Raw genomic sequence first — 26,734 nt, 5'->3', positions numbered from 1 at the left:
GCCCAGGCTGGAGTGCAGTGGCCCGATCTCAGCTCACTTCAAGCTCCGCCTCCCGGGTTTACGCCATTCTCCTGCCTCAGCCTCCTGAGTAGCCCGCCACCACGCCCGGCTAGTTTTTTGTATTTTTTTAGTAGAGACGGGATTTCATTGTGTTAGCCAGGATGGTCTCGATCTCCTGACCTCGTGATCCGCCCGTCTCGGCCTCCCAAAGTGCAGGGATTACAGGCAACATGAATTTTTTTAAAAAGATTTTTCAGCCGGGCTCGGTGGCTCATGCCTGTAATCCCAGCACTTTGGGAGTCGGAGGCGGGTGGATCACAAGATCAGGAGTTCGAGACCGGCCTGGCTGATGTGGTGAAACACTGTCTCTGCTAAGAAGTACAAAAATTAGCTGGGCGTGGTGGCAGGCACCTGTAATCCTGACAACTCAGGAGGCTGAGGCAGGAGAATCGCTTGAACCTGGGACACGGAGATTGCAGTGAGCCCAGATCACGCCACTGCACTCCAGCCTGAGCGACAGAGTGAGACTCCGTCTCACAGGGAAAAAAAGAAAAAAGAAAAAGAAAAAAAAAGATTTTTCAAAATAAAGTTGTAGATTTTTTTTGTCCACTTTGATATTTTTGATGGGAAAAGTGAAAAATGATAGATATTACATTGAAAGCTATGTTTGACAATAAGATAACATGGTGGGGAGGTAGCATAGAAGAAGGCGCACTGGCTTTGGGGTGGATCCTGAGTTTGAATCCCCAGTTTCTCCAGTAACTAGCAGTGTGACCTGAGGCAGGTTGCTGATTTGAGCCAGGGTGTTCTTATCTGGAAAATGTAACAATGCTCTCTTCATCAGGTCGTTTTAGTTCTCATTCCCCAGAAGCTGACCCTGAAAAGAGAGGCTGTTCAACGCCCAGGAGTTTGAAAACTTTAAAGGATTGCCTCTGGAAATGTGTATCAGCCCAGGACTATCTCTCACTCAAGTTCCCTCTAGTGAAATCACTACTTTTAGTTTTGTGATTTTTCTTATTAATAACAAGCTATTGTTAGAATGGCATATTTATTGTTGCTATGGGTTGCTACTTTTTCTTATAAAAAGAATGTGTCTTAAAGGAGGTGAGTAGTTTTTCCATATTAATTATATATGAACAAAATACTCTTGACCAGGCATGGTGGCTCATACCTGTAATCCCAGCACTTTGGGAGGGTGAGGCTGGCAGATCACTTGAGGTCAGGAGTTTGAGACCAGCCTGGCCAACATGGCGAAATCCTGTCTCTACTAAAAATGCAAAAATTAGCCAGACATGGTGGCACACACCTGTAATACCAGTTATTTGGGAGACTGAGGCAGGAGAATAACTTGAACCCAGGAGGCGGAGGTTGCAGTGAGCTGAGATTGCGCCACTGCACTCCAGCCTGGGTGACAGAGAAGACTCCATCTCAAAAAACAAAAACAAAAACAAAAACAAAAAAAACCTCTGGGAGACAGAATTCATTCTGGCAGAGTGAGGAATGATGGGAAGACAGCAATGGGAAAACTTATAGCCCCACATGGAGCAGAATCTCACGTGGAATCCAAGGCTTGTCTCTTCACCCTTCTCCACCTTCCTTTTCTTTTCTTTCTTTCATTTGTTGGTAATGATTTCTTCTAAATTAAAAAACAATTAAATTCCCTATCTGATGTCTCAAGTGGTTTGTGACTGTGGAATAGAGTGAGCAAACACTATTTTTAGGAAGCCATTACAAACTTACAGTACAGGACTTTAGCCTGGCCACAAACATCATTTCTTTGGGCTTCGGGAGACTTTTCTGTCTAACCTCCCATAGGCAGGGAGGCCTGTCTTAGTTCAGAAGTTGTAGGTGTGCACACTGTTGATAGTTTTGTGGCTTTGGAATTGTAGACTCATCCAGAAGCTGGAGAGGTAATGTGACCAGGGCCATAGCATTATTCCTGGAGCATCTGGGGCTAAGCCATTTGCTGCGTCCCAGCCCAGGGCATAGGTCTCAACTGTGAAATTGTTCGGGCTTTCTGGGTGATAAAATGGGACCCTTTGAGGCTTGGTTTGGGTTGAAGCCCAAAGGCTGAGAGTTAAGAAAGAGCCAAGCGGCCCCAATTTTATAAACTGAGGTGCTGGATGTTCCGAGCTGGAACTTGCAAATGGGTGGAAGTGAGGGGCAGGACATTTGAAGGTGGAAGTAGGAGGGCAGAGGCCAAATTTTTCTGGAGTTTTCTGATTGCTGTTGCATTTCCCATTGGGGAGGGGGAGAGAGAGCTCTGCCCCTAACTTTGGTCAAAGGAGGGGCTATAAGAGAGCCACTGGGAGAGCCTCCTCTGTGGTCCTAGAATGTGGGGGACGGAGTGGACTGGGGTGTGACACATGCCAAACGGGGAGAGGCTGAGGCTACTTGCCTGAGGAGAGAGTGAGACTAGAAGTAACACAGCAAGATAAACCCAGTTGCCCTTGGAGCTAACTGCCCTCCACCACCAGCAGCAGCAAGAGTGTGTGTTCCTCAGAAACCAGAAAAAGAACACAGAGGAGCCGGCGCATGGTGTATTCATTTCCTATGGCTGCTATAAAAACAATTGCCACAAAATTTGTGGCTTAAAACCACACGCATTTATTGCCTTATAGTTCTGGAGGCCAGAAGGCCTGAGACGCTCCCTCCAGAGGCTCTAGGGTGGAATCCACCCCTTGCCTCTTCTGGTGCTGCTGGCATTCCTGGGCTGTGGCCACATCACTCCTCTCTCTGCCTCCATAATGACATTGCCTCCTCCTGTCTGTGTCAAATCTCTCTCTGCCTCCCTCTTATGAGGACACCTGTGATTTGCATTTAAAGCTAACCTGGATAATCCAGGATAATCTCCCCTCTCAAGATCCTTAATCACTTCTGCAGAGTCCCTTTCTAACATGGAACATTCACAGTTTCAGGGATTAGGACGTGGATGTCTTTTGAGGCCATTGTTCAGCCTACTGCAGATAGAGTCCCATCCAAGAGAGTCTGTTCATGGACCAGTGAGTGACCTCAAGGCTCAGGACACCTCACTCACGAAGCAGATGCTTTGACTGCCCAGTGATTTTCGCCGCAGCTGCAGAGGACCTTTCTGTGCAAGCCCAGACTCCTGCTAACTGTGCCTAACACTAAGGGAAGGCACGGGTTCTGCCTCAGAGACATCCCCAAAGCCTCTGAGAAGTAGCTGAGAAAGGATGAGGGCGCAGTTAATGCACCCTGGGAGCAATCCTTAAATGACAGGGAAGGGAGCCAATGGGTAAGGGACCCAGCCTCCTGTCTTTGAGGCAGACAATTCTGGGAGGTGTTCCACAAACCTTCTAGATCCTGGTAGAATAGGACCCTCACTGCCTACAGCAGTAACTTTAAAAACGCATGCTTTTTTAATGGCTTTTCATCCCTCTCTCTCCCTCAATTCTGAGTCCTGCGATCACTTCCCAAATGAGCTACCTATACCCAGATTCTTGTTTCAGGCTGTGATTTTCGTAGATCCCAAACAAGGACATAAGCTTCCTAGCAGGGAATCCCCAAGAATGCGGCAAAAGCGCTTCATGGGAGTCAACACGGTGAACTTCCATACTCAGCGGGCACCTTGGTCGGATAACTTTTGTGCTGGCTTAGTGAAATCTTTCCTATTCCTTAAACCACCTCTCACCACCCCACTCCCTTCAACCATGGAGGAGGCAGAGGCAGGTAGGGTGGGAAGAGGGGAGAAAACAGGGCAGAACTGACCATGTCCCACACTCCTGTCCCCCATCACTCAGGGTTCCAGGCTGAAGCAGGCCCCAGATGCAGCCTACTTACTGCATTCAGTTCTTTCAACACACGGCATGCATTCGTCAGCCCGTTTACTCTGCTCGCATCTGTGTTTCTTCTGAAACTGTTCATCAGCTAGCATCAATACTACGATCCTGCTTTTAAATATCCTCTGCTGACGGTTACACTGTTCTGAAGAAGTAATCATTTTATAATATGTCTATAAAACGAGAAGAAGAATCTTACCTCGCAGAATGTCTGGGTGGATGCAGTAAGCCAGCTCCAGGAAAGTGCCTGGCACAGAGTGGATGCCCTAACAATGGGGTCTTCTCTCTTCTACAGCACACATTGCAAGCTTCCTGAGGGCAGCTCTTAGTTCCCGGGTCTTTGGCAGAGTGCTTGGGACACTATAAGTGCTCAGGGAATTGTTTATTGAAGGAAAGGGTGTGAGGGTCAGGAAAGCAGTGCTTAATCATTGCCCCAGATGCTGCCCATGTCCTGGCCCCGTCCCCTCGGGGCTTCTCATTGCTGGCAGGCAAAGCTACTAACTGCAAGCACCTGCATCCATTTGCCCAGGGGTTTTCCGGGTTGGCTCCACCTTCCTACATGGGAGATTGGAACTACAGAAAATTAGTGTTTCACTTAAAGCACCCCTCAACCAATGACTGTGAGCAGTTGTGAATACATATCCTGTCCTCATGTCCCTTGGGTGGGATAACCATGAGGTGCATGCTCTATACCAGAGTTCCCCAGTGGGACTGAGCTCTGGTGACTCACAGTGGTACCTTTTTTTGTGACACTAGGGTCTCACTCTGTCACCCAGGCTGGAGTGCAGTGACGTGATCTCATCTCACTGTAGCCTCAACTTCCTTAACTCAAGTGATCCTCCCACCTCAGCCTCCCAAGCAGCTGGGACTACAGGCATGCAACACTACGCTTGGCTAGTTTTTTATTTTTATTTTTTTAGAGACAAGGTCTTTCTATGTTGCCCAGGCTGGTCTCAAACTCCTGAGCTCAAGTGATCCTCCTGCCTCAGCTTCCCAAATTGCTGAGATTACAGGTGTGAGCCACCGCGTCCAGCCTGGCAACTTTTTTGGTAACTCTCTGTACTGGCTTCCTTCCTGATTTATATTTCTTCAATATAACATACCAAATAAACTATTTGCATGCAAAAATCGTTGTCTCACGGTCAGCTTCTGGGGGAACCTAAATGAAGACAACCACATGGCTGAAATTTGAAATTCATATGAGGCTTTCTTAAGGGAGGCCCTTTTCTTCCTATAGCATTGATTCCTCTTCCTGCTTGGTTTCCGATTTCCAGATAATGTGTGGAAGGGGAGAAAATGATACAATCTTTTTGCAACTCTCATAAATTCATAACTAAGGCACCCTCCTGAAACAAAAGACAGATCAATAAGGGAAAAACAAGTAAGCTTAATAACATATGTCATGTTCATCATGGGGGAGAAAAGTAACTCTCTCTGCAAAGTAACTCTCAAAGCATTGGCTGGAAACATGAGGCTTTGAGCTTTGCTTAAATAGCATTTTAAGAAAAAGCAATGAATTTTAGTGCAGTGACAAGACAAAGGAGAGAACAGTTCCAGTCTCTCAAAGGGGGAAAGCTGTGGGAAGATACTAATGAAGTAAGGTCTGCTCGCTAGTTTCTCTGGTGTCTGCTAGTGCCGTCTCTAGGCTGATAAGTGGCTGTCTCCAGTAAGACAGGATTTATGTCCTGCCTTTAGGCAAACAAAGGAGAGGCAGAGAGTCTCTGTACATCTCAGCTGTCGTTAGCTCACCAATCCTCAATATTTTAGGGAGAAATATTTTGGTTTCCTTCAGTGTAAATACTTGGACTACTTCAGATTCGTTACAGGCCTGTACACATGCCAGTTCGCAGCTGCTCTGTGCTGGCTGGGGCAGATATCTACTTCTCCAGTTTGCTGGGGCCAGGCCCCAAGGTGGCCTCACAGCTGTTGTAGGGATACAAGTCTTCATGTTGTTGAGGAGTCCTTGTCCTGGTCTGATTTGCCTGCTATTGTGAAGACAGTGGCTGAGTATTGTTACCTTTCCCCTTGGTTCTCTTAATAGGAGTGAATCTTTTTGGAGACTCCCAGTGCATCTGCTGTGGGTCAGTGTGTGTGTGTGTGTGTGTGTGTGTGTGTGTGTGTGTTTTCTTTTGAGACAGAGTTTCTCTCATCACCCAGGCTGGAATGCAATGGCATGATCTCAGCTCACTGCAACCTCCACCTCCCTGGTTCAAGCAATTCTCCTGTCTCAGCCTCCTAAGTAGCTGGGATTGCAGGCATCTGCCACCATGCCCAGCTAATTTTTGCAGTTTTAGTAGAGATGGGGTTTTCACCATGTTGGCCAGGCTGGTCTCGAACTCCTGACCTCAGGTGATCCACCCGCCTCGGCCTCCCAAGTGCTAGAATTAAAGGTGTGAACCACTGTCCCCAGCCACGGGTCAGTGTGTTCTTGTTGATAAATGATGTGGGGAACAGTACAAGATGGTGGGAGAGCCTGGAAGAACTTGGAGGAATTTTCAGGTAAAGCTCATTGAAGTTGCTGAAAATTAAACAACGTCAAAATGACGTTCATGGTCAGACAATTTGTGAAGGTTTATTTTTAACAATGGGAGTTCTGGGTTTTCTAATCATTTACTCTAAGAGGATAAAATGCAGTGTAAAATTAAAATTTGAAAATTAAAAACCATGAATTTTCTAGACCATGAGTCTCCAGTCAGTAACTATCTGACTAGCAGGATGGTTTGGAAGGGTTTTTCCCACACTTTAATACCGAGCCCAGTGCCACCCAATGCTAAACTATTAAGAGGGCAGCTTTGATATTAAAACCCAAAGCAGGGAGCTGGACACACTGGTATGTGCCTGAAGTTCCAGCTACTCAGGAGGCTGAGGCAGGAGAGTCACTTGAACACAGGAATTCCAGTCCAGCCTGGGCCACATAGTGAGACCCCATCTCTAAAGAGAAAAAAAAAAAAAAACTGGCAAGAAGTAGATGCTCTTTGTGCATAATAAGGCTTAGGGAATACATGAGCATAAGATCGACCATCATAGTGCAAGGGAAGTTCAATTTATTTATTTGATACATTCCCATCTAGAGGCTGGTCCATAGTGAGGGCTGCTTTCTCTCTGTCCAGTCCAAGGATGCACAATTTCCTGTGTCCCCCTATCCAGCAGCAGAACCCTAGGGCAGAGGATGGCTGATAGCAGCCCATGCTGAAGGTCATATCCCCGCAGGAGGACCTTAGCCAGGAGTTGAGGCAGAGGAGCTGGGCTTATGGGGACTGTGGATTCAGGAAGGGAAATTGAATGAAGATGGGAGATGGTGGAGAGGGTCTGGGGTGTGTCTCCCACCCACTGCACATCAGGAATGAGTCTTGAGACACAGGAGTGGAGCCTGCACCTAGGGTGCCTCAGGCAGAGAGTCCCAACCATCCTGGGACTCTGCATCTCTTGGCTCATGTCACTTGAGCCAAAGCAAAGAGCTGAGCATTATTTAAGTGTGTGTGTGTGTGTGTGTGTGTGTGTGTGTGTGTGTAGTGGCCAGTGTGAGGGGGTGTGTGTGTTTAGCTAAGTAACAGAGGAGGACATCTCTTCCACCCTCCACTTACCATCACACATCTGTATTTCTTCAGTCTGAAAGGTGGGAAGATGAAGAGATTCAGGCACCCGTCTGACTGGGCTGTCTAATCCTTGTTTTCCAAGATAGGCAGCTCAGGCTTGGGCTGCATTTTTCTTCTGCCAATTTTTGTACTGGAATTTATGTAACCATTGGTAGATTTTTAAACAGTATCTTTATAGCAGGTTAAATACCGCTGCAAACTCTTTGCTACTCCCAATGAGAGACGGAGTGTAACACTTGACTAATGGAACGTGGTGGAAGGGATGTTCTAGAACTTCTGAGGCTTAGTCTTAGCAAACCTGTGGCTTTTGCCTGTGTCTCTGTGAACATTCTCTGTGGGAATGGTGAGCTACAGTGTAAAAGGCCCAAATACTCTGTCCACCATGCCAAGAGGCCACATCTGGCATGTGGGTATACTGGTCAACAGTAACAGCTGAGACCAGCAAAAGTGCCAGGGATGTGAGTAAACCTGTCTTGGATTCTAGAACAGCCCATCCACTAAGTGACCAGAAGAATCACCTGACCACACCCTGCCCAAATTCCTGACCCACAAAGTCGTGAGATAAAATGAAATGATTGTTGTTTTAAGGCACTAATTTTGGAGAAGTTTGTTAAGAAGCAAGCAATAACTGGAACCGTAACATAGAGGAAAGAACATCTGTGGTGTTAGATCTGGACTCAAATCCCAGCTCCATTATTTATCAACTGTGTGATCTTTTCTAGCTTCTTCTGGCCTCAGTTTCCTCCTGTGTTAAATAGAGGTCGTTCTAGCTACCTCCTAGCCTCATCATGAAGATGAAATGAGAAAACAGATGGAAAACAGAGCCTGGCTCATAGCAGGTGCTTCAGAATGTTTCTTTCCTCTCCTCTCAGCCTCACCACGCCTTCTTCTCTAGGGTTTTCTGGGATGCCCAGTGAGGGGAATGCAGCAAACTACAGCACCCCCACCACTCAAGATTTTGGAGAAAAGAATTCCAGGAGAATGTTACTGAGAAAATGACTCTGGACCTCCCTGCTCTAGAAAGACAAAATTATTTTCCTGACTTGACTTTTAAAAAATGGATTTACTTGAAGAGCTACTCCAATTTAATGAAGAATTAGGTGAAGAAATTAAGGGAGTTACAAAAGAAAATTAGAATTTTTTTTTTTTTTTTTTTTTGAGACCGAGTCTGGCTCCGTCACCAGGCTGGAGTGCAATGGTGCAGTCTCAGCTCACTGCAACCTCCGCCTCCTGGCTTCAAGTGATTCTCCTGCCTCGGGCTCCCGAGTAGCTGGGATTATAGGCGCCCGCCACCACACCCAGTTAATTTTTGTATTTTTAGTAGATACGAGTTTCACTATGTTGGCCAGGATGGTCTCAATCTCTTGACCTCGTGATCCACCCACCTCAGCCTCCCAGAGTGCTGAGATTACGGGTGTGAGCCACCACATCTGGCCAACAATTAGATTTTTAAAAAACAGATACCTTGGACCAGGCACAGTGGCTCATGTCTGTAATCCCAGCACTTTGGGAGCCCAAGGCAGGCAGATCATTGGAGATCAGGAGTTCGAGACTACCCCAGGCAACATGGTGAAACCCTGTCTTTACTAAAAATACAAAACAAACAAACAAAAACAGCTGGATGTGGTGGTGCACACCTATAGTCCCAGTTACTTGGGAGGCTGAGGCAGGAGAATCACTTGAACTTGGGAGGTAGAGGTTGCAGTGAGCCAAGACCGGGCCTCTGCACTCCAGCCTGGTGACAGAGTGATACTCCATCTCAAAAAAAATAAATAAATAAAAATAAAATACAAAAATTAGCTGGGTGTGATGGCGTACACTTGGGAGGCTGAAGCAGCAGAATCACTTAAACCTGGGAGGCGGGGGTTATAGTGAGCCAAGATCGTGACAGTGTACTCCAGCCTGGGTAAAAGAGAAAGACCCCACCTCAAAAAAACAAAAACAAAACAAACAAAAAAACTAGATACCTTGTGGTCCACAGGCTATCCATTTTTATTTAATGTATCAGAAGTAAGAAAATGAAGAAGGGCTCTGTGGGCCCATAGAGCAGGTGGGATTTTGCTATAACCGAGAAGCATCAGTGGTTTTCAGGCAGGAGGCTCCCTCCCTCTGTCAGTCATCTCAGGACACCCAGAGGCTGCAAGGTGCCCAACCATGCACAGAGGTGATGAGAACTGCTACCGTGGCGGCTCCAGGAGAAGAGGCCCAGAAATGGACATTTGAATGATTGAAACCCCCTAAACCACTCCTGTTTTCAAAGCTTGCTCCATGTCTCACATTGACATGGAACAATGAGCTGAAATGAGAAACATCAACTCAGGCTGCCCTCCCTCCTATATTTCAGGTAGTGCTCTACTCTACACAGCAAGTCCCCGAACACGTCTTCCTTTCTTTCCTGCCTGCAGTCATTCCCACAAGTTTACCTCTAAGGAGCTCATTTTCATCTAGACTTTGAGGCAGGGCTCACCAATGCTGCCTTCTGCGCTCCCCTCTCTGTTCTCATCCAGGTCCTTAATATGCTCACATTCCTGACACCTGTGAGATGTCATAGCACAGCTGCCCTCTCCATTACGCCCTGACCTGCGGTTTAGATGTTGCCCCTTCCTGCACATTTGTATAAATTAGGCTGCATCCCTGGGAACTGGAACTCCCTAATAAGGCAGGGACATGACCCCCAAACTCTAAAACACTTGCCTCAGACAGGCCTGGATTCGTTCCTGGCCAAATAAATGACTGTGGCCAGTATGTGTGTGTGCTATGTTTAGAAAGCACTTTTGATGTTAGGTTTATTTAACCTTCACAATTCTTCAGTGAGGTAGGAAATAATCCCATTTTATGGAGGAAAAGCTGAGGTTTGGAAAAGTTATGCCCAAAGTTACATAGCTACTAAGGGGCAGAGCTGGACTTCAAATCCAAGTTGTTTGATCCCAAACTCAGTGCATGCCCACTATTTCATCCTACCTTTTGATTATGATTGACATTAGAAATTAAATTTTCATGTCCCTAAATTGGATTTTTAAGTAAGCAAGCAAGATCTCTTCCTCCCTGAGCACCTAGCACATTAGCTGGAGAACTAACTGCAAAGCGCTGAAGCCACACAGATTGTTACCAACTCAGCTGTCTCCTCACCCATTCCAATGGATTTGCCTTGAGTTTTTTAAAGGATATTAAAAGTTCCCAATTATGGAACTCATTCTAGGTGCCAGGCCCTGGGCCACTCTCATTACATCCATTATCCCACTTCATCTTCATATCAGTTGTCTAACATAGGCATTATCCTTCGCTTTTTGCACACCGGGAAACTAAGGCTCAAGAAGTCAAATATTGACTGGGTGTGGTGGCTCATGCCTGTAATCCCAGAACTTTTGGAGGATCACTTGAAGTCAGGAGTTCGAGCCCAGCCTGGCCAACATGGCGAAACTCCATCTCTACTAAAAATACAAAAATTAGCCGGGCATGGCGGCGGGTGCCTATAATCTCAACTATTCGGGAGACTTAGGCAGAAGAATCACTTGCACCCGGGAGGCAGAGGTTCCAGTGAGCTGAGATCTTGCCACTGCACTCCAGCCTGGGGGACAGAGGGAAACTGTGCCTCAAAATTGTACAAGGTCTATTTGTACATTTGTATCTTTATCATATTCTGAGGGATCTGGATTTCTGCCTTCCCCAAACTCCGCCTTCTCTTCACCTTAGTTTGTCTGTAGGAGTCAGGAAACCCAGTGTGTCCTCTTGACAGAGGGGAGGTTGTTCTAACAACATGAAAATGGGTGGTCTTTATTCATAACTTGGGACTAGGTCACCAAGATGACAGATTGGTCACAAGATCTTAGGTGACCAGTTCCCAGCATCCCCCAAAGGGTTTTCTCAACTAAGCAGGAAGTCTGAAGTTGTTTCTCCAGGATAGTCCCCAAGTCTTGTCCATTTTCCATCACAGCCCTGAGCGGAAAACTGTAGCAGACTCTTGATTTGGATGGGAAACTGTTTATTTAGCGGGGATACCTTGGAGTGAACTGGTTCCCGTTAGCAGGTTTTCCCATGATCCTCATACTACCCACGGTGATTTCTAAGCAACAAAATCAGCCCAGCAACAATGAGGCCAATCACAAATAAGTCCCAGTGTGGTCCAACGGTGTTGTCTGGTTTCAGCCAGTTCCATCTCATTGTGAACTGCTGGCAAGAGACATTCTGTCAAAAAAAATCCAAGCTTCCCACCTCCACTCAGAGCCACCTACTCTTCCCAAACCCACTGCCACCAACCCTCCTCCCACCCATTCCCTTTGCTTCCTTCAGTCTTGGAAAACACAATCTTTGCTTGCTTACAACTTCCACAAGGGGTGTAAATAGCACCTTTAGAATAACCCCAAAGATTTAGACACTTTACTTTTTTTCAAACGGTAGCTCTTTGTGGTACCCCTTGCCACCTGCCGTCTGCCTACCAGTCTCGGCTATTGATGGTAAGAACTGTTTTGAAGAAGTATATATAGCACATGCCACTGTAGATGTAGTGTATGCTGGAAAAGAACATCTGCTGAATGAATTAATTGCTTATACTGTGAAGTGTCAACACATACTCAATAGAACACACAGAATTACTCGGCATGGCGAGTGTAAGACTTTGAATTTGACTTCTCATAGGAAAGCCCGTCCAGAAGAGGCTCCCCGATGGGCCTTGTCCCTTTGTCCCTAGGAGTTGCTCATTGGAGACTTTCAGAGCATTGGAGACTTTCAGAGATTCAGGACTTGTTCAAGACAAACTTACATTAAAAAACAGAATATCCCGGAGGAAATGCATAGTTTCCAGTTTCATGAGGGCAAAGAACACAGGTATGTAGGCATCTGGACTCGTTTGAGCAGCCATGTCGTACAATCTTCTGGCCAAGTGAATGTCCTAGAAGGAGAAGAATAGCCCATACCCATCAGATTCTCTAGGAGTAAGTAGACAGACACCACTGTTCAAAATGTCAAATGTAATTAAGGGTACAGGACTTAAGATAGGGAGATTATCATGGATTATCCAGATAGACCTCAGATAATCAAGTGAACATTTAAACAGAGTTATCTCAGGGCTGGGGGTGGAAGAAAGACAGATGTGGTGGAGGGAGACTTCAGAGAGATCCTCAGCATGAGGGACTCAGCTTGCCATTGTTGGAAGGGGCCACATGGAATGAGAAAGAATTTGGACAGTCAATAAGGAAACAAGAATCTTGGTCCTACAACCTCAATTAACTGAATTCCACCAAACAACCGGAATAAGCCCTGCAGTGGATTCTTCCCCAGATCCCCCAATAAAGAACATTCCTGATTTTAGCCTCGTGAAATCCCAAACTGAAGACCCAGTCAAATCACCTGGGCTTTTGGCCTTCAGAAGCCATGAGATAATAAGCTTGTGTTGTTTTAAGTCCCCAATTTGTAGTGATTTGTTATGGCAAGCATAGAAAATTCACACAGTCTCCAGAAAGCTTTCTTGGATACCCGTGTAACAGCTCCTAATTGTGATTCCAACAAATAGGGTGGAGAATAGGGCCAGGCACAGGGGTTCATGCCTATAGTCCCAGCATTTTGGGAGGCCAAGGCAAGTGGATCACTTGAGGCCAGGAGTTCGAGACCAGCCTGGCCAATATGGTAAAATCCTGTCCCTACTAAAAATGCAAAAAGTAGTCAGGTGTGGTGGTGCATGCCTGTAATCCCAGTTACTTGGGAGGCTGAGGCACGAGAATCGCTTGAATCCGGGAGGCAGAGGTTGCAGTGAGCCAAGATCATGCCACTGAACTCTAGCCTGGACAACAGAGTGATACTCTGTCTCAAAAGAAAAAAAAAATTGTACAGTTCTCTAAAGTAAGTCAGAATACAGGTAGTTAGTGATCATCATCTAAAATTCTCATTATCTTCATAGTACTTACCATACCTAAAGTTTTAGAATTTATTTATTCATTTGTTTGTCTCCAGGTCCTCAAAAACAAGGACTTGGACTCTCTGTTCACCCCCGAATTCCCAGTCCTTAATGAAGGGCCTAGTACACAGTAGGTCTTTGATAATACTTAAAGGATAATGAAGACACTATTTTTGGCTCTCATGTTGAAGACAGAGTCCTCAAATGGCATAGTACTGTATTCTCAGGAGCTTTTTTTTTTTTTTTTTTTTTTTCAGGAATTATGCCATGGCTTTCTTTTTTGTCTACTCATACCTTGTTTTATGTGTTTGTTTTATTTTTGGTTTGCCCAAACAGAGTGACCATAGGCAAGGTGGAGTTGCTTTTAAAGGTAAAAAGTGCCCTGGGCCAGTCCCAGAATTAGATTTTGCTTGGGTGTCCATGGGCTATTTTCAAAAGAAAGGGAGGAAGAAGAGGAATTTTTCACAAACTGTGGTCATCCTAATATCTGTCTTTCTTGCTCCATTACTTAGGCTTTGATACTTGTGAATCATTGAGGCCTCTGCTAAAACTGCTTATATTGTTTTTTTTTTTTTTTTTGGTGGGGGGTTGATGTCTTCTCTTAGCTGTGTTCTGCTTATTATAGCTTAAATATTTTCCAAAGCTTTATGGTCTGGAAAATTGATTTGTTGAAGAAAGAGGAATGTTCTTGCTTAAAATGCAGTTCAGGAGATTGGAACAAATCTTCCTGGAAACATAAAATAGATGTTGTAAAAACCCTAATTTGTGTCTCTGATTCCAACAAATTCAGTGTTCGTTTGAAAGCACCCTGCAGATGATAACAGCTCGGTAGGCCGCACACGTGAAAGACATATTGACTTGAACGGGACGTTTGGGGAAAAGCAGCCTTTGTCAATATCTCAGGCATTCATACTTATTTCTTGTTTGAGGCAGTTGATAGTTATTCATTTATTTCTTGTGGTAAAAGCATTACAATTCAGTCTTTTATAGTAAAAAATAGCAAGAAATTCCATTAAAGTGGGATGAACTCACTCCTTGTCCAGGAGAGCTCACAATTTGCAGTGTGTGTGGGGCTGGGGGGTGGTGAATGTGAAAGCCTTTCTTTAAAATTCCCAGAGAAGGAAATTCCTGAATGCTTCCAGCTAACTAGGGCAACTCATATAAAATAAATGTTAGTACTAGACTAGAAAAGACTCCTCATTCTTTGACCCTATTTAGTAAAAAAATCTAAGTCATGCAAACAAAAAAATCTCCTCCTGATGGTGTTTTGATGATGACCACAGTTCATTAAATGAGAAGTCCACTACATACCCAGTCCACTTAGATTTAACTTTTCTGTGGTACATTTGAGTTTATTTTGCTTTAAATTCAGTGATTAAAGAGATTATGTAAACCAAGCTGCAGACTCTTGTTAAAGAACATGTTTCTAACTAAAATGATATGTGGATACTGCTCAATATTTAGATGTTCAAAATAGCTTCTTTTAATTCAAAGATACAGAATTCTCCTGCAGTAAAGTAGCTGGTTTATGAAAATTTTACAACTGCCCGATGCAGGAGTTTCCAGCCCCAAATTTTTGGATGTCAAAAAAAAATTTCTTATACTGGAACGGAGCATGTGAATGGGAAGGTGGTTTTTGAATAATTTATTCTTATTTTCTTTTTATAAATATACCATATGTTAATTAGAGGAAATTTGGGAATATAGAACTGAACAAATAAGAAAAAAAGCCACCCACAATCTCACTGCACAGAGATAACTACTGGTAATATTTTATACACATTCTTCTAGCATTTCATGTATATTCATATATACATACTTTTTAATTTAGAAATTTTTTACTCAGCATAATATTTCATCTTCTGTTTTGTTAACCTAACAATATATTTCAAATAATATGCTGTGTCCTAATACATTCTGCTAGTCTATAGTTTTTTTTTTTTTTTTGAAACAGGGTCTCACCATGTCGCCTGGTCTGGAGTATGGTAGCAGACTCTTGGCTTACTGCTGCCTCCGCCTCCCGGGCTTGAGCAATCCTCACACCTTGGCTTCCCGAGTAGCTGGGATTACAGGGACTACAGGTGTGTGCCACCATGCCCAGCTGATTTTTGTATGTTTTTTTGTACAGACCGGGTTTCACCATGATGCCCGTCTAGCCTGGGCATCATATATAACATGGCTTCTATTTTGAAGCATTCTCGTTACTTGTAGAAATTTATTCTGTAACTAATGAAACTATACACACACAAAATACTGTTTTTGTATATTTCTGGTTATTTCCCTAGGTGATAGATGTTTATTTTATGAAAAGTTATGATCATTTCTAAGAAGTGTGTTTTCTGTCCTGCCATATTTCTGAGAGGGCCATTTTAAATATCTAATTTCAACTTATCCTTTCCAGAAAATAATTCTGGTGTTTAAAGCTTCAGCTGTAACCCTCCATGGGTGGTCAGACCAGACAAATGAGAAATAAAAATGCATTGTGCCATAATCACTTTTATTTTTGACAGGTCTATTTATAATTTATTTGGTAGATGTGATTTTGTTTTCTCTACAGAATCCAAAAATACATGTTATCTAGTAGGTCTACATATATGTATTTGAAACTCTTCCACAAAGGATAATTTCCCCCACCTTTCTGTCTTATCTTAGGACAGCTTTCCTATCCATTGTCTTTAAACAGGCCTGCTTTCTTCCATTTAAAAAGTTTATCATGTGTTTCTTGTACTCCATGGTACAAACATACTTTTGAACAGAACCTGGCAGTCCTGATTCCCCTGAGTTAGCTGTTACCTCTTTAACATACTTGTGGTACTTTATTTTTAATTATTTTCTTTTTTTTTTTTTTGAGACAGAGTCTCACTCTGTCGCCCAGGCTGGAGTGCAGTGGCGCGATCTCGGCTCACTGCAAGCTCCGCCTCCTGGGTTCAAGCCATTCTCCTACCTCAGCCTCCTGAGCAGCTGGGATTACAGGCGCCCGCCACACGCCCGGCTAATTTTTTGTATTTTTAGTAGAGACGGGGTTTCACCGTGTTAACCAGGATGGTCTCCATCTCCTGACCTCGTGATCCGCCCGCCTCGGCCTCCCAAAGTGCTGGGATTACAGGCGTGAGCCACCGCGCCCAGCCTATTTTTAATTCTTTTCAAGAGACCGCCATTTTAGGCTTAACAGTAGCTATGGACAAGTCTCTTCTGTAGTGGACCCTGAGCCCTTTGAAGGCTGTCTTGTTCTTACTGTATCCCCAGAATCAAGCACAGGGCTTACTGATATAGGAAATAGTCCTTGATAAATATTTGAGTGAATAAATGAATGAATGAAAAAGCAGAGTGCGATACCATGGTGGTTTAGAAGTAGATACCTTTTAAATCTGGGGGTTCTGGCCGGGCATGGTGGCTCACGCCTGTAATCCCAACACTTTGGGAGGTTGAGGCAGGCAGATCACGAGGTCAGGAGATCGAGACCATCCTGGCTAACATGGTGAAACCCGGTCTCTACTAAAAAAAAAAAAAAAAAAAAAAAAAAAAAAAAAATTAGGCGGGTTGGGGGGCGCCTGTAGTTACAGCTACTTTGGGAGGCGGAGGCAGGAGAATGGCATGAACACGGGAGCCGGAGTTTGCAGTGAGCCGAGATCGTGCCACTGCACTCCAGCCTGGGTCACAGAGTGACACTCCGTCTCAAAAAAAAAAAATTAGCTGGGCATAGTGGTGCGCACCTGTAGTCCCAGCTACTGGGGAGGCTGCAGTAGGAGAATCACTTGAACCCGGGAGGCAGAGGTTGCAGTGACCCAAGATTGCACCACTGCACTCCAGCCTGGTGACAGAGCGAGACTCCCTCTCAAAAAAAAAAAAAAAAATCTGGGGTTCCTTGAAGGATTCCTAGAGGAGATGACATTGGGGCTGTTCTTTGAAAAATGGACTGGTCTTCAATGGGCATAAATATGGGTTAAGATCATTCCAGCAAAAGGATGGTATCTCAGGAGGGCTCAGGCCAAGGTCTTTGAGGGGAAGGAATAAGTAGCCTAGAATCTAGATAGGGCAAAGTGGTGTTATCACACCGTTATTATCAAGGTAGGCTAGGTCACTGGGGGCTTTGAATGTGGAATAGAAGTCTGGACTTCATTTAGCAATAAAACGTAAATAAGATTCTTTTTATTTGTGTGTTTGCTTGTTTGTATTTTTTGGCGGTTTTATTTGCGGGAGAGGGTAGGATAGAGGGGTGGGTAGGATGGAGGAGGTAACAATATCAGAGTTATACTTTATCAAGAATGATCTGGCAGTGCTTTGTTAGATGAATTATTTATTAAGATAATGCTATCTGTAACAAATCCCCAAATTTTAATGGCTTAACACAATAGAAGTTTATTTCTCCCCCATTCAGCATTCCAAAATGTATGTTGCTGGTTGGTGGTGAATTTTCTTCATGTGGTAATTGTGGGGCCCAAGCTCCTTCCATCACCTGGTTTTGGGGTCCCCTAAAGCCTTTGTATCTCCTGGTGCCTTCAGGCGATAGATGGGAAACCGACTGGGGGCAGCCCCATCTACTTCTTGGCTGCCTTAGCCCAGGAATGACACTCTTCACTTTCACTTCCATGCCCTCGGGAGAGCTAGCACGCGGATCCAAAGGAGGCTGGAGCCCTCGCGAGAGCTGGCACGTGGATCCAAAGGGGCCCTCACGAGAGCTGGCGCGCGGATCCAAAGGAGGCTGCAGCCCTCGCAAGAGCTGGCGCGCGGATCCAAAGGAGGCTGCAGCCCTCGCAAGAGCTGGCAAGCAGATCCAAAGAAGCCCTCGCGTGAGCTGGCGCGCGGATCCAAAGGAGCCCTCGCGAGAGCTGGCGCGCGGATCCGAAGGAGGCTGGAGCCCTCACGAGAGCTGGCACGCGGATCCAAAGGAGGCTGCAGAACATAGTCTTTGACTAGGCGGGTGAACCCCAGCTACAAGTCCTCACTATGGATGGGGGATTGCAAATCTTTGGTGAGTAGAGTCATCTCGGTCACAGATTTAAAAGGAGAACACTAGAATGGAAGACCCCTGAGTAGTCGTTGCTACAAGCTGAGGTGAGCCGAAAGTCAGAGGCAAGGTACAGACAGAAGGGATGGCCAGGAGGGGATGGGCAACAGGCCTTGTTCATGGTGCAATTTCCAAAGTACTTACAAATCAAGTATCTATTGAAAAACTGTTTGTTTTTTGGGTATTTTTTTGAGAGGGAGTCTCGCTCTGTCACCCAGGCTGGATCTTAGCTCACTGCACCCTCTGCCTTCGGGGTTCAAGCTATTCTCGTGCCTCAGCCTCCCAAGTAGCTGGGATTATAGGCACATGCTACCTTGCCCAGCTAATTTTTGTATTTTTAGTAGAGACAGGGTTTCGCCATGTTAGCCTGGCTGGTCTCAAATTCCTGACCTCAAGTGATCCGCCCGCCTCAGAATGTGCTGGGATTACAGGTGTGAGCCACCACGCCTGGCCCCTGAGAAAGTTTCATAACAACGTGTGTGTGAATGCTTGTGTTTCTAAACTTACTTCAGGTCCTCTCCCAATTCCTCACCAGGCATTATTCAGTGTTCCCAGAACAATGATGCAGTCAGTCCTGGCCCACAGTTTAAGACAATGAGCTCACTGGCTGAGACGCTTCTCAGTGAAGCTACTAGGATAACTCACCTTACCAAGAGATGATTTATATCTAACTTTCTTCCCCAGAGGTCTTAAATGTCTGCATGTTTATAAAGCAATACTCTATATCACCTTCTTTGATTCTCAAAGATACTGTAGTAGTGGTATTATACTCATCTTTCTCACTGGTTTGCACGAGGATTAACTAATAAAGAGGATTGCGAAGTGCCTCACTGAAGAAATGCTTAATTACTTGATGACTTAACTGCTGGGAAGGCGTATTCTCCTACTCTCTTTTCTTTCATTTGAACAAGCTTTGGGCTTTTAATTACCAGGATATTCATTTTAAGAATTAGAGAAGGTGATAGCGCCTTGTTAATTTGACTCTGAGATGGCAAGATACCTTTGGGTACTCAGTTATTGTTTTCCTAATTGCTAAACAAAAGAAACCAAATAAAAACAAAGAGCAATGGTCCCTCATTAGCTCAGCCTAAAATTCTCATATCCAGGTGGGAGGTTACTAGTAGTCCCTGCTTTTTTTTTTTTTTTTTAATGTGGAGACTTTCTGTAGGAAAATAAAATAGACTTCTGACTGAAAGAGACTGAACAAAATGAGCTATCCATGATTTAACAAGAACCCTGGCAGAAAAGAACAGAAAACTGGCCAGAGAGAAACTTCAAAGTGTTTTCCTGAATGTATGAAACATATGTCTTAACAACTACTATTTGACATTGCGAAGGAAGTGCTTAGGAGAGAGATCAGTGGTGACTCCAAAGAGAAAAACCACACCCTCTGACGGTCTGCCAGCCAGGCACTGGCTCGCAGTGTGCTCTCCCCAGCATTGCTGGCTCTGTGTCCTGAGAGGACACCCTGCTGGTCCCCAGGGACTCAGGCAAGATGCCCTCGCTTAGGCGCGAATACAGCTGTCAGGGCAACCAAGTCCTTTTTGAATAACATGGTGGTGCTGGGGATAGGAAAGCTAACATGGATTTGACACATGGAGTGGGGTCACTTCATCCCTTCTATAGACAGTGCTTCTCCCATATTATGTTTTGCACTAGGAATGATGAGTAAAGAAAGGCTTTAATCTTATTGAAGCCTTAGCAGTTGCTCTAATTCCCTTTTGATCTAAATAACAGTCATTCTACAAAGCCCTTTCACAAAAGCTTATTCATTTTATCCTTAAAGCCTGGGGTAGGGCAGGTATCTGTTTTACTGAGGTGGATAATGGGTGAGGGACCCAGGGATGGCTAAATAAAATCTTAAGAATCATCCAATTTAGCTATCCCATCCTGTCCCATTCTTACCCACATTTTACAAACATAGGAAGCTTACACCTGCTAGAAATGGGGGAAACAGACTGGATTTGGATTTGAAATTCCACTGCTTAGGGTGGCAAGGCTAATGAAAAATGATCAACTAAAAGGCAGGCTGCAGGGGAGGACAGGACGGCAGGGATCCATACCTCTGAATAAGAAGCCCTTCACTGTGCACCATTAGCAGTTCTCAAATAGGAAATTCCCTACCAATAATTCTCGATTACTAACACAACTGGAAGAAAGAAGAGAGCATAGGAAAGCCGGTAATTCCCACATTATTTGGCTCTAGAAATGCAGCCAGGAACATAAACACTGAAAAGAAACACATGCTGGAGCACCAAGAATGACTCACTGCGAGGCCCACTCTTTCACCAAAAAACAGGGTCAGGCAGGGCTGGGTTCAAATTCTGGCTCCACCATTGATGACCTCTGCAAGGTGCTTGGCCAAATGACATAACCTCTCTGCATTGTGGCTTCCTGATGCATACACTGTGGATAGTTCTAGGGCTAATCTCATTGAGCGGTTGTGTGATGTAAATGACAGAAACACATAGCCCACTTAACCCAATGCCTGGCTATTGCTATCATTATTGATACTGAATACACCTTTCTTACTCTGTGAGACCCTGATGTCATCTTCTGCCTTAATTACACTCACTAAAAGATTTATCAATACCACCTTGTAGTTCTGGCTCTTTTTCTAAATGAATATGACTCATCACCTCAAGTCAAGTGTAGTCTTGGAGGACTGGAGATTCACTCTCTTGGGCCTTTCTAGAGTATCCAGCACTAGGTCATGTACACAGTAGATGCTTCATAAGACTTTTCTGGATTAATACCACCTTGGTATCCAGCTGTGGTCTCTTTTCAGTTTCTCCTTGTTCCTGAGAGCTTGAGAACCAGTGGAAACTTTAATGGAAAAAAGGCCCAGAGGTGAAGGGAAATGGAGACAGGGCCTACTGGAAAAAACATGTGCTGAAAAAAGTAGGAACTTATTAATTGAATTGGCCTAGACTAGATCTCTTCTACTCACTAGTTATGTCTTTGGCATAAATGGAGAAAATAACTTCTATCTCATAGGGTTCATATTGGAGTAAGTAATACGTATTGGCACATGGGAGGGATTTGGCAGATGTTAAGTCCTTTCCTTCCTTCCTCCACATTGATGACATCAATGAAATTCAAAACATTTACACATTTTCTCTTCCCACACAGATGTCTTTACTAGGTTTGAATTATTACCAACACAATTACCTTTGCGATGCCTAAGCCATGTTCATACATATAAGCCAGATTGAACATGGCTTGCGCGTTGTGGTGTTTGTCGGCTGCAATGCTGTAGTGTGTGGCTGCTGTTTGATAGTCTTTCTTAGTCCCATAGCCATAGTAATGGTAATCTCCAATTTTTACTCTAGCAAATGCATTGCCTGATAGAAATATTAGAAAAAGAAGAATCATAACTCAAATGATGTATGTATAGTTTTCAGGAATTCAGCCTAATAATCTTGTTTCAGTCCTTTAAAATATGTATGTATCTATAACGAAGTCTAAAAAAGAACCAAAAACACTCAGAACCCCAGAACTGGAATTAGATATACTTTATGCAATACAAATATAACACTCAATGCTAACTGTCTTCATTATAGTGTAACATCCGTGGTATAGTACAATTTTATTTTATTTTATTTTTTGAGATAGTTTCATCCTTGTCGCCCAGGCTGGCAGGCTGGAGTGCAATGGCACATTCCGCAGCCTCTGCCTCTCAGGTTCAAGCGATTCATCTGCCTCAGCCTCCCAAGTAGTTGGGATTACAGGCCCCCACCACCACGCCCAGCTAATTTTTTTGTATTTTTAGTAGAGATGGGGTTTCACCATGTTGGCCAGGCTGATCTTGAACTTCTGACCTCAGGTGATCCGCCCGCCTCGTCCTCCCAAAGTGCGGGGATTACAGGCATGAGCCACCGCACCTGGCCAAATGTTCTTAAATAACAAAAAATTACCAATTTTATCTTTTAATATTTTTAAGTAGGTTAACTCTTGGGAAGCTGGACGCCATCCCTCCCATTCTCAGATGTCACTCCTGAAGCTCTACTCTCCTGCGTCACCACTGTCACCTTCTTTCCCAGATCAATCCCATCCGCCATTCAAACACGCTCTAGCATCCTCTATGAACAAAAATAAACCCTCTCTTTATCCTGTGGTGTCTCCTTCTAGCTCATGCCCCATTTCTCTGTTTCCCTTTACACTGAACCTTTTCAAAAGTGTGTTCTATGCTCACTGTCTCCAAAGCTTCACCTCCCACGGACTCTTCAACCCACTCCAACCTGGCTTCTGCCCCATTGCCCGTGATGCTGCTATTTTGAAGGTGGTAGATGGCCTTCATACAGCCAAATCCATCGCCACATCTCTGTCCTCATCTTACCCGACGTCCAAGCAGCACTGGAGTGATGGGCCCTATCTGCCCAAGCACTGTCCTGTCGGAGCATTGATGGCACTGCCTTCTCTTGGTTTCCCTTCTACCTCATGGGCTCTTTATTTCAAACTCTTGCCTGACTCCTCCTCTGCCCACTTCCTAAATGTGGAATGTCAAGGGCTTGCCCCAAATCCTTTTTTTTTTTCTCTTTCTTCTTTCCCCTCTTTTCTCTTCTCTCGCCTCTCCTCCCCGCCTCTCTCGAACACTCTGCTTCATCTCAGCTCTCTCTGGGTGACCTCGTTTCGTTCCATTGACTGTCTTTATTAACTATTTCTAAATTTATGTCTACCATCTTTCTCTCCCCGAGGCCCAGGTTCTTATGATTGCCTTCTTGATGTCTGCACGTGGATTTCAAACTTAAAATGCCCAACAGAGATTTCCTAGCACCCTACACACCTTCCTCCAAATGACATAGTTTCTTCCCTGTCTCAGTACAGCGCCCCCATTGTTCAGGCCATAAGTCTAGGGGAATTATTCTGAGTTCTTTATCCCTTGCTTCCATCAGCCAATTCATCAAGTCCTGTTGGTTGTGCCTCTGAAACACGCTTAACTCTTGACATCTCCTCCACTGCCTATTCCAGCCTACAATACTACAATAGGCTTCAAATTCTTCTTTTATCTTCACTTTCCAACCCATTCTTCACACAACAGCCAGGGTGATCTTTTTTTTTTTTTTTTAATTTTTATTTATTTATTTTTGAGACAAGGCCTGGCTTTGTCGCATAGGCTGTAGCGCAATGGCATGATCTCAGCTTACTGCAATCTCAGTCTCCCAAGCTCAAGCGATCCTCCTATCCCAGCCTCCCAAGTAACTAGGACTACAGGTATGCACCACCATACCCATATTCACCATATTGCTCTGGCTTGTCTCAAACTCCTGGGCTCAAGCAATCCTCCCAACTCAGCCTCCCAAAGTGCTGGAATTACAGGTGTGAGCCACCACACCCAGCCAGCAAGATATATATATATATGTAAAATACATGTATATGTTATATATAGTATATATATAACAGTTTTATTGAGATACAATTCACATACCATCCAATTTACCCATTTAAAGGGTACAACGAAATGGTTTTTCATATATTCACAGAGATGTGCAAGCATTACCACAATTTTAGAATAGTTCCATCACTCTGAAGAGAAACCTCATACTGTTTAGCTAGAGGATGATCTTTTTAAAATGTAAAATCAAGTTATGTTATTTGCTTGTGTAAAATCTTCCAATGACTTCACTTTGCCCTTGGAATAATAGTCAGAATCCTTATCACCTACAAGTCATGCCTCACCTGCCCTCTGCACAAGATCCCTGCATTTGATTCCTCAAGGCCCTCTACCTGGCAGGTCTGGAATTCTCTGACTCTTACTGTGGCTGGCTTCTCTTCATTCTCAGAAGCGCCAATGCCACTTCTCTCCTAGAGGCCGTCTCCAATTACCTTGTCTAAAGTTCCCCTCAGCCCCCACCCCAGAAGTTATCTACGTCATCTCCATGTTTTATTTCCTTCATAGCATGTCACTGCTATCTGATTTGCTTACTAGTTTATTTTCTGTCTTCCGCATGAGGGCAGGCACTTCATGAGGACAAGCACCTTGAACTCTTAATCACTGATACAGTCCCAGAACCTGGAATGGTGCTTGATAAATGCATATGGAATGAATGGATGGACATGCAAGGAAACTTTTTAGATAATACTTTCCCCAGATACTAAGTACTTTAGAATATTACTTTCCAAAAATCACAAATATGTCAAGTAGAAAAAACTCATGTGACTTTTTAGACTTTTTAAGATCTATCAGTCTTTTGAAGTCCACTTAGGGATGACCCCTAAGGGTCCCCTTGGGGTCTGTGTTCCCATCCACCAGGAGAGTGTTGATTGGAAAGATGAGGGAACACTCATCTAGGATGGCCATCTCAGCTATGGCCAGCCCTTCTGGCATGGTCTTGGCTTACTCAGAAAAAGAGGAAGTGCCCTGTGTGGGCTCAGGTCTAGCATTAAGTGATATAGGACTCCTTCCAAAATTTTCTCATTTGGCCTAATGTAGTGCCTAACATCCTTTGGAATTTATTCCTTTAGGTACTGAAATTCTAATCTTGTAGAATCTTCTGTTAAAATGTAGACACTTCAAAAAGATATAATACCGTGAACCATCTTTAAGTCTCTCTGAATACAGCTAACATTTTTTTTTTTTTTTTTGAGACGGAGTCTCGCTCTGTCGCCCAGGCTGGAGTGCAGTGGCCGGATCTCAGCTCACTGCAAGCTCCGCCTCCTGGGTTTATGCCATTCTCCTGCCTCAGCCTCCCGAGTAGCTGGGACTACAGGCGCCCGCCAAATCGCCCAGCTAGTTTTTTGTATTTTTTTTAGTAGAGATGGGGTTTCACCGTGTTAGCCAGGATGGTCTCGATCTCCTGACCTCGTGATCCGCCCGCCTCGGCCTCCCAAAGTGCTGGGATTACAGGCTTGAGCCACTGCGCCCGGCCGACAGCTAACATTATAAAATTCTTTTTTATTTATTATATTATTATTATTATCATCGAGACATAATCTCACTCTGTTGCCCAGGCTTTAGTGCAGTGATGTGATCACAGCTCACCACAGCCTCAATCTCCAGGGCTCAAGAGATCCTCCTGCCTTAGCCCCTTCTTAGCCCCTTGAGTAGCTGGAACTACAGGTGCACACCACCACACCCAACTAATTTTTTTTTTTATCTTTTATTTTTTTGTAGAGATGATGTCTCACTATGTTGCCCAGCCTGTTCTTGAACTATTGGCCTCCAGCAGTTCTCCCAATTTGGTCCCTCAAAGTGCTGGGATTACAGGTGTGAACCAATGCACCTGGTCTATAAAATTCTTAGCTTACAAAGACATTAGTTATCCAGGCTTGCTTTCCAGATGCTTCCAAATGTACAGGTCAGTAACTGGGAGCAAGAACTTATAAGAATGATGCCCAGAAAAGAGGCCTGAGGGAGTCTGGAGAAGCAGGAGGTCCATGGAGCCCTAAAGAGAAACCTATTCCTTCTCTAATTTTGCCCAAAGCTGCCATCCTTTGACCGTAAGATTTCTCCTGGGCTATAACCACAAAGAGATAGGACAATTCTGTGCATTTTCAAGTTGTGCGGGCAGTAAGCAGCATCCCTGAAGCCTCTAAGAATGGAAGGCAGTGAACAAGCTGGTTCTTGGGGGAATTCAGCTCCACCCTAATGAGGGGGCTGACTGGCAGCATGTGGCGATCCGGACAGGCTCCCGTGGGGATCAACTGACAGTGGAGGGATTTCCACTTCGATTTCATAGTCACAGGGCAGTGACTGAATCCTGATGGTGCAGCACCCTCTTCACATGAGTAACTGCTAAAAGGAGTACAGCCATTGACTAATTGGACAATTTCATTATTAGATTTCCTAACCCCAAGTGAGCCACTCAGTAGCCATATCTTCAGGGACACTTATGCCTGACCTCTCTTAGGACACATGATTATTTTTAGCAGTCTGACTTTCTTATATTGAGAAATTCAGTTTAATATCAGTGTACTGGCTGGGCGCCAGTACAGGCTGACGCCTGTATTCCAAGCACTTTGGGAGGCCGAGGCAGGCAGATCACGAGGTCAAGAGAGCAATACCATCCTGGTCAACATGGCGAAACCCCGTGTCTACTAAAATTACAAAAATTAGCTGGGCATGGTGGCGCATGCCTGTAGTCCCAGCTACTTGGGAGGCCAAGGCAGGAGAATAGCTTGAACCCGGGAGGTGGAGGGTACAGTGAGTTGAGATCACGCCACTGCACCCCAGCCTAGAGACAGAGCAAGACTCCGTCTCAAAAGAAAAAAATATGTATGTATCAATATACCCTTGTATTCAATGTCTCTTTTCCTTGCTGCAATTTCCACACTATTTCCTGGCTTGGAATAAACCTGTATTTGTTGTAATTGAGCTGATTGGCCATGGCTGAGAGGTTGCAGGTATTGTTTCCCCACTCTAAATAAGGCCTTCATTGCATTTTATAAAACATAGACTTTTTAAGGGGAATGTCTCACTAAAATAGCATTGATGGCTTGT

At 44.5% G+C, this 26,734-nt stretch overlaps 1 protein-coding gene across 3 annotated transcripts in view; it reads right to left on the bottom strand.

Annotated features, from left to right (window-relative positions):
* Positions 1 to 11,205: 11,205 nt before the first annotated feature.
* SEL1L2 (SEL1L2 adaptor subunit of ERAD E3 ligase) overlaps positions 11,206 to 26,734 on the bottom strand; it is a 150,224-nt gene continuing 134,695 nt past the window's right edge. Inside the window, exons 18-20 of one of the 3 annotated variants that reach the window (XM_026456120.2) lie at positions 21,466 to 21,638; positions 12,156 to 12,284; positions 11,206 to 11,563 (exon numbers count right to left, since the gene is read on the bottom strand). In XM_026456120.2, coding sequence (XP_026311905.1) covers positions 11,444 to 11,563; positions 12,156 to 12,284; positions 21,466 to 21,638 — 422 coding nt within the window. In that variant the 3' untranslated portion in view covers positions 11,206 to 11,443. Of the gene's footprint in view, positions 11,567 to 12,155; positions 12,285 to 21,465; positions 21,639 to 26,734 lie in introns of all 3 variants that reach the window. The other 2 variants (XM_023217830.3, XM_026456121.1) reach the window with 2 other exon arrangements.

Source organism: Piliocolobus tephrosceles, chromosome 20, assembly GCF_002776525.5.
Source record: "Piliocolobus tephrosceles isolate RC106 chromosome 20, ASM277652v3, whole genome shotgun sequence".
Classification (NCBI taxonomy): Eukaryota; Metazoa; Chordata; class Mammalia; order Primates; family Cercopithecidae; genus Piliocolobus; species Piliocolobus tephrosceles.
The sequence above is the reverse complement of the archived record's forward strand: the minus strand, read 5'-3'. Positions and strand labels throughout refer to the sequence as shown.